Raw genomic sequence first — 10,634 nt, forward strand, 5'->3', positions numbered from 1 at the left:
GCACGGGGTGGGGGGCACGGTGACCGTGCTGCGGGGCCCGTCCCTGAGTCACCGTCGCCCCCGTGAGTCACTCCCCGCCCCCCCCCCCCCCCCGCTGTGGTGCCCCATGTCGCACGCCCGGGGCCGAGCACGGGGGACCCTGGGACCCCCCTTTCCTCCCCCCCTCCTCGCCCCCTCCCCCCATTCCACCGGGAGGGGGGTTTGGGGGGGGGGGGACGGGGACACCCCCCAGCGTCCGGGCGGGGGCGGACGCGGGTTAACGAGCGGCGTGTCCCAGCCTGCCGGGGTGGGGCAGGGACGCACACGCGTGTCCACGCGTGATGACACGTGTGTGTGTGTGTGTCCCGCCCCGTCTGGGCCCCGTGCTATTGCCCCCCCTTTCCTTGGTGGGACACACACACACACACGCACACACACACACAGACACCCCCCCCCCCAGGGACCCTGGGCCCTGCCCCCCCCCCCCCTCCCCCCGTGGATTTTGGGGGATTTTGGGCCTGTCTGATGATTTTCCCTCCCGACTTCTCCTTCCCCGTGAGCAGCCCCTGAGTCACACGCACCCCCCCCCCACCCGGGTCCTGCCCCCCCACCCCACCCCCCATGGGGGAAACTGAGGCGGGCGGGGGGGGGGAGGTCAGACCCAGACGCCTGGCCCCCCCCCCCCCCCCGGCTGCGCCCTCCCCCTGCCAGGAAGCGGGGGGGGGCAGGAAATTGGGGGGGGGGGGGGGGAGGTGAAACGAGGGCCCCAACGGCCGCAGCCGCTCGGTGCTTTCGGGGGGGGACACACACCCCGGGGGCAGGGGGGACACCCCCCCCCCCCAGCTAACGAGCGTTGGGGGGGACTGGGGGGGAACTGGGATTAACTGGGAAGGGGGGAACCTGCACCTGCGGGGGGGTGGAGGAAGGCTGGGGGGGTTTGGGGGGACACGGGGGGGGGGTGGTTCGGGGGGGGCGGGGGAGGGGGGGCAGGGGTCCAGCAGCCGTTGGGAGTTTCCCAGCATGCTCTGGGGCAGGGGGCACCGGGGCTGGGAGCACTGGGAGGGACTGGGGCCAGACTGGGAGCACTGGGAGGGCGTTGGGCCAGACTGGGAGCACTGGAGGGACCTGGTGGGGGGATGCACTGGGACACAGCGGGGAGGGGCAGAGCTCCGTGGGGAGAACTGGGATTCCCCAAGGATGTACTGGGAGCACTGGGGGGTTTCCGAGGCCCTGCTGGGAGCACTGGGGGGTTTCCAGGGCTATGCTGGGAGCACTGGGAAGTCCTCAGGGCTGTACTGGGGGCACTGGGAGGGCGTTGAGGCCAGACTGGGGGCACTGGGAGGTCCTCAAGGCCGTACGGGGGGCACCGGGAGGGCCTTGGGGCTGCACTGGGAGCACTGGGAGGGTGTTGGGGCTGCACTGGGGGCACCGGGAGGGCCTTGGGGCCAGACTGGGAGGGACCTGGGGGGGGTGCACTGGGACACAGCGGGGAGGGGCAGAGCTCTGTGGGGAGAACTGGGATTCCCCAAGGATGTACTGGGAGCACTGGGGGGTTTCCAGGGCCGTGCTGGGAGCACTGGGAGCACCTTGGGGCCAGACTGGGGGCACTGGGAGGGCCTTGGGGCTGCACTGGGAGCACTGGGAGGGTCTTGGGGCCAGACTGGGAGCACTGGGAGAGCCTTGGGGCTGTCCTGGGAGCACTGGGAGGTCCTCAGGGCCGTACTGGGGGCACCGGGAGGGCCTTGGGGCCGGACTGGGAGCACTGGGAGGGTCTTGGGGCCAGACTGGGAGGACTGCGATGTACCCAAGGCCGCACTGGGGGTGGGTGGGTGTCCCCCGACTCCTCCCGCCCCGGAACCGGAAGTGCCGCCGGGGGTAGAAACCTCGGGGGGCGACGTTGCCATGGCGACACCGCCCCCACCCCGGATGCTTGGATCCCCCAGGGCCGGTTTCCCCCCTCCCCCCTCGCGCCCCCCCCCGCGCCGGTGACGCAACCAGAGTCGCCGAGTTCGTTGCTGACGTCACCGGGGCGGGCCCGCCGCCCCCGGCGCTGAGTCAGCGGCGGCGGCGGGAGGGGCGGGGCCGGCCGCTCTGGCCGCGTCTCTGTAGCCTGGGAGGACCAACACCAAAAATGGCGTCTGGGGGCGTGGCCAGAAAGGGGGAGGCGTGGCCAACAGGTGCGGCCGCTCTGGCCCCCGACTCTGTTGCCCGGCCGGGAGGACGCTCACCATATATGGCCTTGGGGGGGCGTGGCCGGAAGAGGCGTGGCCGGCAGGTGCGGCCGCTCTGGGCGGATCTCGCTGCCCCCGGCGGACCGGCCCCGCGATGGCGGCGGCGGCGGCGGGGCGGGACTCCTGCGGGCCGCTGCTCACCTGGGTAAGGGGGGGCCGGGACCCCCCCCCGCCTTTCTCCCCCTCCGGACCCCCGGACCCCACAGGACCTTTCCAGACCGTGTGACGAACCCCCGCCGTGGCCCTGTGACCTCCGCCCCTTCCCAGGCCATTTGCCCCCCCCCCCGGCGCCCTTTGCCCCCCGCTGACGTGGCGGGGGTTACCGAGGGGGGGTGTCATCGCCGCCCCGTGATGGGGGGACCCTATTGAGGGTATAAGGGAAGGCTCTTGCCCCCCTCCCCCACCGTGTTTTGGGGGAGTTTGTGCCGGTTTGGGGGGTCCCCTGGCTGAGGGGGGGGGGGCAGGACACGAATTGTCCGTTCTCAGCCCCGAGAGGGGCGGTTTTGGGGGGGGGGGGCATGCCCTGACACCCCCCCCTTTCTCTTTGTGTGTGTCCGTCCCCCCCCGTAGTTGCAGACCTTTGGCCCCCCCTCGCCCTGTGCCTCCCCCCAGGACCTGGCCAGCGGGGTGGCCCTTGCCCACGTCCTGCACAGCATGTGAGTGGGGGGGGGGGTCACAAACACGCTGCCCCCCTCCCCCCCCTGCCCCCCTGCCTTGGGGACACCCCCCCTGGGGGGGTGGCCAGGGCACCCCTGGGTTTGGGGCGGGGGCATTGTGAGCTGATTTTGGGGACACCCCCTCTCTGCCCCCCCCAAAAAGCGACGCCTCGTGGTTCAACGAGACGTGGCTGGGCCGGATCCGGGACGATGCGGAGGAAAACTGGCGGCTGAAGGTTGGGGGGGGGACGGGATGGGGACACGACACATGTCCTGGGGTGGGGGGCACGTTGGGGGGTGGGGGACACACACCCCTGTCCGGTTTGGGGTGGGGGGGGTGGGGGCAGTTTCATCCTTAGTTTTGCCCTGGGAGGGGGGGGGCGAGAAGGGGGAGGGGAGGGTTTGGAGGTGTCAGTTGGGGGGGGGTTGTTGTCTGGGGGCTGTTGGTTTGAGGAGGCCGTTTTGGGGGGGGGTCGCAAAATGGGGGGCTTATTGGGAGAGCTGGTTTGGGGGGGAGTTGGTTGGGGGGGAGGGGGGCTGTTTTGGGGGACCCGAGGCAGGGCCACAGTGATGGGGGTGTGGCATTTTGGGGGTGCCCAGTGTGTGTGGTGACTTTGGGGTGCCTGGGGGGGGGGCGGAGGGTATTTTAGGGGTCCGTGGAGGTCCCACTTTTTCCCCCTCCCCAGGTGAGCAACCTGCGGAAGGTGCTGCAGAGCGTCCTGGAGTACTGGCAGGATGTGAGTCTCGGGGCACGCGGGGGTCCCAGGCCTCCGGGCCCCCCCTGTTTCAAGGTTGGGGGAGGAAGGGGGAGGGGGGCTGACCCCTGGACACCCCCCCATGTGTCGTGTTCCCGTCCCCCCCCTCCCCAGGTGCTGGGCCAGGCGGTGGCGGAGCGGCACGTGCCCGACGTGGTGCTGGCGGCCCAGCGCGCCGACCCCGAGCAACTGGGCAAACTGGTGCGGCTGGTGCTGGGGTGCGCCGTGAGCTGCGAGAGGAGGGAAGGTGGGTGCAGGGCTCGAGGCGGGGTGGGGGGTGTGTCCCACCTGGAATCCCCCCCCCCCTTGACACCCCCTCCCCTACCAAAATGTGCCCTCCGTCCTCTCGCAGAGCACATTCAGCGCATCATGACGCTGGAGGAGTCGGTGCAGCACGTGGTGATGACGGCTATTCAGGAGGTGGGGGCTTTTTGGGGTCCCCGGGGGGGTGTTGGGGAGCCTGGGGGGGGTTGGGGGGGGGGGGGGCGACACACGTGCGGGGTTGGAGGTCTCCAGGGGTTTTGCTCAGGGGATTTTTGGGCCCTGAAAGTGAAGGTGGCCAGAGGAGTCTGTGGGAAGGTTTTGGGGGGTGTGGGTGTTCGTGGTGGATTTTGAGGGAGCCCTGGGGGTTGTGGGGGGGTCTGAAGACACACCCCCCCTCCGAACTCTGCTTTATGATTTTTTATTTCCCGTAGCTTTTGGATAAAGAACCCTCAGAGACGATGGCGGTGGAGACGTATGGGAACTTTGACACACAGGTGGGGGGCTGGGGGGGCAGATTGGGGGGCTGGGGGGGTCAGACTTGGGGGGGGGGGGGCAAGACCAGGCCAGGGGTCCCACAGGGACAACCGTGGGGGGGACCACTTGGGGGCTGAGGGGAGGGGATACAGGGAGCCCCGAGGCTGGGGAGGGTCAAGGCAGGACGGAGGGTGGTTGGGGGAGGTTGGGGGGTTTCTGGGTGCCCCCCCCCAGCACTGACTCCACTTTTTCTCTCCCTCCCCCCCCCAGTCACGCCGCTATTACTTCCTGAGCGAGGAGCCCGAGGAGGTGGGGGGGTCGCAGCGGCGCTGCCTCGAGCTGGAGCAGCAGGTGGGGCCCGAGGGGGTGGGGGGTCCCTGGTTCGCCTGGGTCACCCCAGGGAGGGTAGGGGGTCCCCCAATCACCTGGGTCTGCCAAGAGGGGGTGGGGGGTCCCCCGATCGCCTGGGTCCCCCAGCCCTGTCCCCCCCTCAGTTCCCAGAGCTGGGGTGAGGGGTTAACTCTGGTAACCCCCCCAGAGTTACAGTTCCCAAGGCTGTAACTCTAGAGTGGGAGGGGATTCTCTGCTGTCTTATATGAGGGTTGGGTGCACCCACCCACCGGGACGCGCTGGGAGGGGAGCCCGGACGCCTGGACCCCCCCCCAGACGTCTGGGTCCTTCTGGTGGTGGGGGCGGGGGGGCAGGTGGCGGCGCTGCTGGAGGAGAAGGGCAGCCTGGCCGAGGAGAACCGGGCGCTGCGGGAGGAGAAGGCGCAGCTGGAGGCCGACGCCACCGGCGCCGCAGCCAAGAAGCTGCTGCTGCTGCAGACGCAGGTGGAGCAACTGCAGGAGGAGAATTACCGGTAGGACCCCGACGCCTGGGTCCCCCGGGTCTCCTTGGTAGAGGGAGGGGGCTGGCCCCAATGCCTGGGTCACTTTTGGGGGGGGTTCAGTTCCTGAGGTCTGGGTTTGTCCTGGAGGAACAAAACGGGGGTCAGGGTGCGTCCCGCTGACTCCGGAGTCCCCCCATGCAGGCTGGAGAGGGGAAGGGGGAGCTGTGGGGTCAAGAGGGGGGTCCCACTGACATTGGGGGGGTCCCATTGACTCTGGGGTCCCTCCCTGCAGGCTGGAGAGCAGGAAGGAGGAGCTGCGGGTTTGGGAGGGGGGTTCCACTGACTCTGGGGCAGGTTCCACTGACACTGGGGGGGTCCCACTGACTCTGAGGTCACCCCCCAGAGACTGGAGAGTGGGAAGGAGGAGTTGTGGGGTTGGAAGGGGGGTCCCACTGACCCTGGGGGGGTCCCATTGACTCTTAGGTGTCCCCCCACAGGCTGGAGAGTGGGTAGGAGGAGCTGTGGGGTCAGGGATGGGGGTCCCTCTGGTCGCACTGACACTGAGGTCGCCCCCCCCCCAACTGGAGAGCGGGAAGGAGGAGCTGTGGGGTTGGGAGGGGGGTCCCACTGACTCTAGGGCAGGTCCTACTGACAGTGGGGGGGTCCCACTGACCCTGGGGGGGTCCGACTGACTCTGGGGTCCCCCCGCAGGCTGGAGAGCGGGAAGGAGGAGCTGCGGGCGCGCTGCAGCCGGCTGGAGCAGGAGGCACGGGGGCTGCAGGCGCGGGCAGAGGAGCTGAGTGACCTGGCCGGGGAGGCCCGAGCCCTGCGTGACGAGATGGATGTGCTGAGGTGGGTCAGGGGGGTGCCCTGCGGGGTGCCCCCCGTGGCGGGGGTGAGGGGGGTGTGTGTGTGTCCATCCCGCGGGGCTTCAGCGGCGCCGTGTACCCCCCAACTCGTCAGGGCGTCGTCGGCGCGGGCGGGGCGGCTGGAGGCAGCGGTGGCGACGTACCGGGGCCGTGCGGCGGCGGCGGGGGAGCTGCGGCGCTGGGTGCGGGCGCTGGAGGAGCGACACGCGGCGCAGCTGCGCCGGGCCCAGCAGCTGCAGACACAGCTGGGGCGGGCACAGGCCGGCTGCGCACAGCTGGAGGCAGCCCGCAGGCAGGTGGGCGGGGCCTCGGGACAGGGGGCGGGGCCATGGGGAGAGGGAGGGGCTAAGGGCCAGTGGGCGGGGCTATGGGCCATTGGGCCATGTGGGGTAGCAGGGCTGGCACAGAGGGCGGAGGCTGTAAGGTGAGGGGGTGGGGCCTCGGGGAGGGGGCGGAGCTATAAGCAGGGAGGCGGGGCTATAGGCAAGTGGGTGGGGCCTCAGGGAGGGGGCGGGGATGTGAGCCAGTGGGCTGCATGGGGCAGGAGGGCTGGGCACTGGGGGCGGAGGCTATAAGGCAGGTGGGCGGGGCCTGGGGAGGGGGCGGGGCTATAGGCAGGTGAGTGGGGCATTGACACGGGGCGGGGATATGGGTCGGTGGGCGGGGCCTCAGGATGGGGCAGGGGGCAGGGCTATGGGCAGGTGGGTGGGGCTATGAGCAGGTGGGTGGGGCCTCAGTATGGGGCGGGGCTATGGGCAGGGAGCGGGGCTATGGGCTGTGTGGGGCAGGAGGGCTGGGCACCAGGGGCGGGGCCTCAGGATGGGGCAGGGTGGGAGGCGGGGCTATGGGGAGAGAGGCGGGGCTCAAGAGGGCAGGGCTATGGGCAGGGGGTGTGGCTTAACAGCAGGGGTGTGGTCACACCTGGCTCATCCCCCATAGGGGAGCTGGGTGGGGACAGAGGGTGGGGCCATGTGGCAGGGGCGGGGCCTGCAGGGTGGTGGGTGTGGCCAGGGTGGGGTTGTCTCTGGTGGGTGGAGCCAGGAGAAGGGGCGGGGCTAAGGGGACTTAGCGGTGGGGCTGCAGCAGAGGTGTGAAGGTGCGGTGGGGCGGGGCTATGAGGGGGGTGGGTGGGGCTATTGGGGTGGGGTGGGCGTGGTCAGCCGTGGCCCCGCCCAGGTGGAGGAGCTGAGCGGGCAGCAGGCGGAGGCGGCGCTGAAGGCGGAGCGATGGCGGGGGGAGCTCCGGAGCCTGCAGGAGAGGTTCGAGGCCCTCAACCAGGAGAAGGAGGTGGGTGTCTGTGTGCCCCCCGCCCCCTCGCTGACACCCCCCCCCCCCGGCCCCCTCCCCACTTGCTGATCTCTCCCCCCGCCCCATCCCCACAGCGGCTGCTGGAGGAGCGGGACGCCCTGCGCGAGGCCAACGAGGAGCTGCGCTGCGCTCAGGTGCAGCAGAGCTGCCTGCGCCAGGCAGGTGGGTGGGTGGAGGTGGGGGGACACCGAGGGGGGGGGAATGGTGGGGGGGGTGACAGACCTTTCCCCCCCCCCCCCCGGGAGGTAACAGACCCCGCTGGGGGGGGGGGGGAGGGACCCCCCTGAGCACAACCCTTGTACGAGACACTGGAGAATCCCCCCTTGGGGCTGGGGGGGTGTCACGCTGGGAGGAACCAGGCTGTCCCCAGGGGGCGCGGGGTGGGTCCCCACAGCACAGTTTGGGGGTGTCACCTTCTGCCCACCCCCCTCCCCTACCATCTTTCACACACACACCCCCACACCCCCCCCCCAAGATGCGGTGCTGGAGGAAGGCACGGCCCCGGCGGCGAACCTGGCGGCTGAAATCCTCCCTGCGGAGCTGAGGTGGGTGCGGAAGGAGGGGGGTGTCCCCCACCCTGGGAGGCCCCCCCCACACACCCCTCTCTCCCCCTTAACCCTTCCTGACACACACCCCCCCCCCCAGGGAGACAGTGGCGCGGCTGCGGCAGGAGAACCGGCGGCTGCAGGCGCAGGAGGCGACGCTGCGGCTGCAGCGGGATCAGCTCCAGCGGCAGCTGCGGGACGCCGAGCAGCAGAGGTGGGGGCCGGGGGGGGGGCGGGAGGGGGGGCACAGTGTCCCTAAAGCCCCTCCAGCCCCCCCCAAAATGTCACTTAATGCTCCCCACCCCCACAGGCTGGAGGCCACAGGGGCGACGGTGCTGGGGGATCAGGGGGACCACCGTGAGGAGGTGAGGGGGGGGGGGGGGCTGCCTCAAAGGGTTGGGGAGCTTGGGGGGGGGGGCGGAAAATATTGTTACTTGGTTTAGGGGGGGTCCCCGTTTCACTGGGTTGGGGGTCCTGATGTTCTGGGGAAGGCTGTATTTTTGGGGGATTCCCACATTTAGGGGCAGGTGATGTTGGGGGGGGGGTTAGGGCCTGAGTCCCTTCAGGATTTGGGGGGGGCATCAGGATTTGGGGGGGGGAGCTAGGGGGTCCTTAGGCCCCGCCCCCCGCTTTGGGGGACCTGCCCCCCCCCCCCCTTACTTCTTGTTCCCCCCATAGTTTTTCCTGCTGGAGGAGAACCTGCAGGAGCTGTGAGTGCTTGGGGGGTGGTCGGGGGCCGATCTGGGCCCCCCCAGCTTGGGGGGGGGGCCATGGGGCAGCCTGTCCCCACGTCCCCAACCTGTGTCCCCCCCCCAGGGAAGAGCTGCCTGAAGTGGGGACAGATCTGGAGCCACCTGGAGATGACAATGGTACGGGGGGTCTGGGAGGGTCTGGCCCCCCCGACCCCGCCCCGGTTTTGCCGTCCCCTTTGTGCCCCCCCAATCCTCAATTTTTGTCCCCCCCCCATCCCCTCTTTGCCCCCCTCAAGGGCCACAGCGGGCGGAGGAGCTGCAGCGCCGGCGGGAAGGGGCCCTGCGCGTCCTGGAGCAGCGCTGCCGCCGGCATCCCGGGGGGGCTCGCATGGTGTGGGGACGGGGACCCCCCCGGGGCTACCGGGAGGGGGGAGAGGGGATCCCCCCGGGGGGGTTAGGGGGTTCTGGGACCCCCAAGAATTTCCTGTCTCTGCTTGGGAGGCTCCAAGACCCCACTAAAGCTCTTTGGGGTGTGCAAGGGGGCTTGAGACCCGCTCCCCAGGGCATTTTTGGGGGTGGAGGGGGAGAAACTCTGGGCCCCCCCCGGGTCTGTCCTGGCACTACTGGGGGGTTCTGGGCCCCCCCCAGAATTTCCTACCTGTACTGGGAGTCTTGGGGCATCTGTGGGGGGGATGCTGGGCCCCACCGGGAGCTGTTTGCAGAGGGTCATTGGAGGTGGGGGGACACACCCTGTGGGGGCTCCTCTGTGTTGGGGGGGGGTCCCACATTGTTTCCCCCCCCCCCAGGTGCTGGGGGCGCTGGAGCCGAAGCCCCCGGGGGCCGGCGCAGCCCCTGCCCTCCGAGCCCTTCGGAACCAGCTGCAGGAGAAGGATGCCCTGATCCGGCACCTGGAGGTGAGGTGGGGGGGGGCGACGGACAAGGAGGGGGGGTCCTGGGGGGGGTCCCCAACTCTGTCTCAAAACCCTCCCCCCCGACCCCCCCAGAGCGACTACGAGCGGAGCCGGGCGCAGCGGGAGCGGGAGGAGCGGCTGCTCGTCACTGCCTGGTACAACATGGTGAGCTGGGGGGGGGTCCAAGGGGGGCACGGGTACCCCGGGGGGCAACAAAGGCTTCATGGGGGGGGGGGCACAGGTACCCCCAGACACAGTAGATACCCCCCCGGGGGGGGGCACAGATACCCTAAGGTGGGACACAGGCACCTCTTCTGGGGGCAAATACCCCCGGGGGGGCACGCACAGATACTCTTAAGGGGGGGCATGGGCACCTATGGGGGGGGGTCATGGACAGCCTTGGGGGGCCAGATACCCCTGGGGGGGTTATAGATCCCACCTGGAGCAAGCAGCTATTTTGGGGGGGGGGGGGGCTGTGAATGGGGGGATGCGGAATTTGTGGGGCAAATGCATCCAATTGGGGGGGTCGGGGGCCTGGTGCTGGGGGTCCCTATGGTGTGTGTCTCCCCCCCCCAGGCACTGTGGGTTAGGGGGGGGTCCCACAGTCACCCTGTGCCCCCCCACCCCCCCAGGGCCTGGCACTGCAGCAGCAGATGAGCGAGGTGGGGGGTCCGCGGGGCCCCCCCGGGGGGGCTCAGTCCTTCCTGGCCCAGCAGCGCTTGGCCACAGCCGCCCGCCGGGCACGGCCCCCCCACGGCCGCCCCCCCAACCGCTGACCGGGGGCCTGGGGGGGGCTCCCCCCCCCCCAAAAAAAAAAAAAACCTGATCTTGGGGGGCCCTCCCTTCTCTGGGCTGGTCCCATTTTAGACACTACTGATTTGGGGTCCCCCCCCACCTTCTCAGGGGGGCCGGACCCCGCACCCCTCTTTTGGGGGGGGTGTTTTAGCACTTCTATTTTTGTATCCCTTTTCTGTGGGGCGGGGGGTCCTTGCCCCCCCCCTTCCCCCCCAAATCCTTTAAATAAAGCCTCAGGACTCAGGACTGGGGGTTTATTCCCAGCAGGGATTCTCAGGGGGCTCGTATGGGGCTGAGCTGTGTTGGGGGGGGATGTTTTGGGG

At 70.1% G+C, this 10,634-nt stretch overlaps 1 protein-coding gene across 1 annotated transcript; it reads left to right on the plus strand.

The window, feature by feature from the left end:
* The first annotated feature begins 2,304 nt into the window (after nucleotides 1–2,304).
* On the plus strand, nucleotides 2,305–10,292 carry HOOK2 (hook microtubule tethering protein 2). The gene is made up of 22 exons (XM_074167616.1): nucleotides 2,305–2,355; nucleotides 2,781–2,866; nucleotides 3,030–3,102; nucleotides 3,553–3,603; nucleotides 3,736–3,868; nucleotides 3,974–4,041; nucleotides 4,317–4,379; nucleotides 4,630–4,710; nucleotides 5,064–5,221; nucleotides 5,903–6,043; nucleotides 6,155–6,356; nucleotides 7,237–7,347; nucleotides 7,443–7,530; nucleotides 7,844–7,913; nucleotides 8,014–8,127; nucleotides 8,224–8,278; nucleotides 8,592–8,623; nucleotides 8,730–8,782; nucleotides 8,902–8,996; nucleotides 9,412–9,519; nucleotides 9,610–9,681; nucleotides 10,149–10,292. Exons 1-22 carry the CDS (start codon nucleotides 2,305–2,307, stop codon nucleotides 10,290–10,292), a joined length of 2,049 nt encoding a protein of 682 aa, XP_074023717.1.
* The last annotated feature ends 342 nt before the right edge of the window (nucleotides 10,293–10,634 follow it).

This window comes from Numenius arquata, unplaced genomic scaffold (assembly GCF_964106895.1).
Source record: "Numenius arquata unplaced genomic scaffold, bNumArq3.hap1.1 HAP1_SCAFFOLD_1656, whole genome shotgun sequence".
Taxonomy (NCBI): Eukaryota; Metazoa; Chordata; class Aves; order Charadriiformes; family Scolopacidae; genus Numenius; species Numenius arquata.

Coding starts and splice junctions, on each gene's coding strand:
- HOOK2 (XM_074167616.1), top strand. CDS start 2,305: ATGGCGGCGGCGGCGGCGGGGCGGGACTCCTGCGGGCCGCTGCTCACC. Junction 8,624..8,729: donor GAGGAGAACCTGCAGGAGCT/GTGAGTGCTTGG, acceptor TCCCCCCCCCAG/GGAAGAGCTGCCTGAAGTGG. Junction 8,783..8,901: donor GCCACCTGGAGATGACAATG/GTACGGGGGGTC, acceptor GCCCCCCTCAAG/GGCCACAGCGGGCGGAGGAG.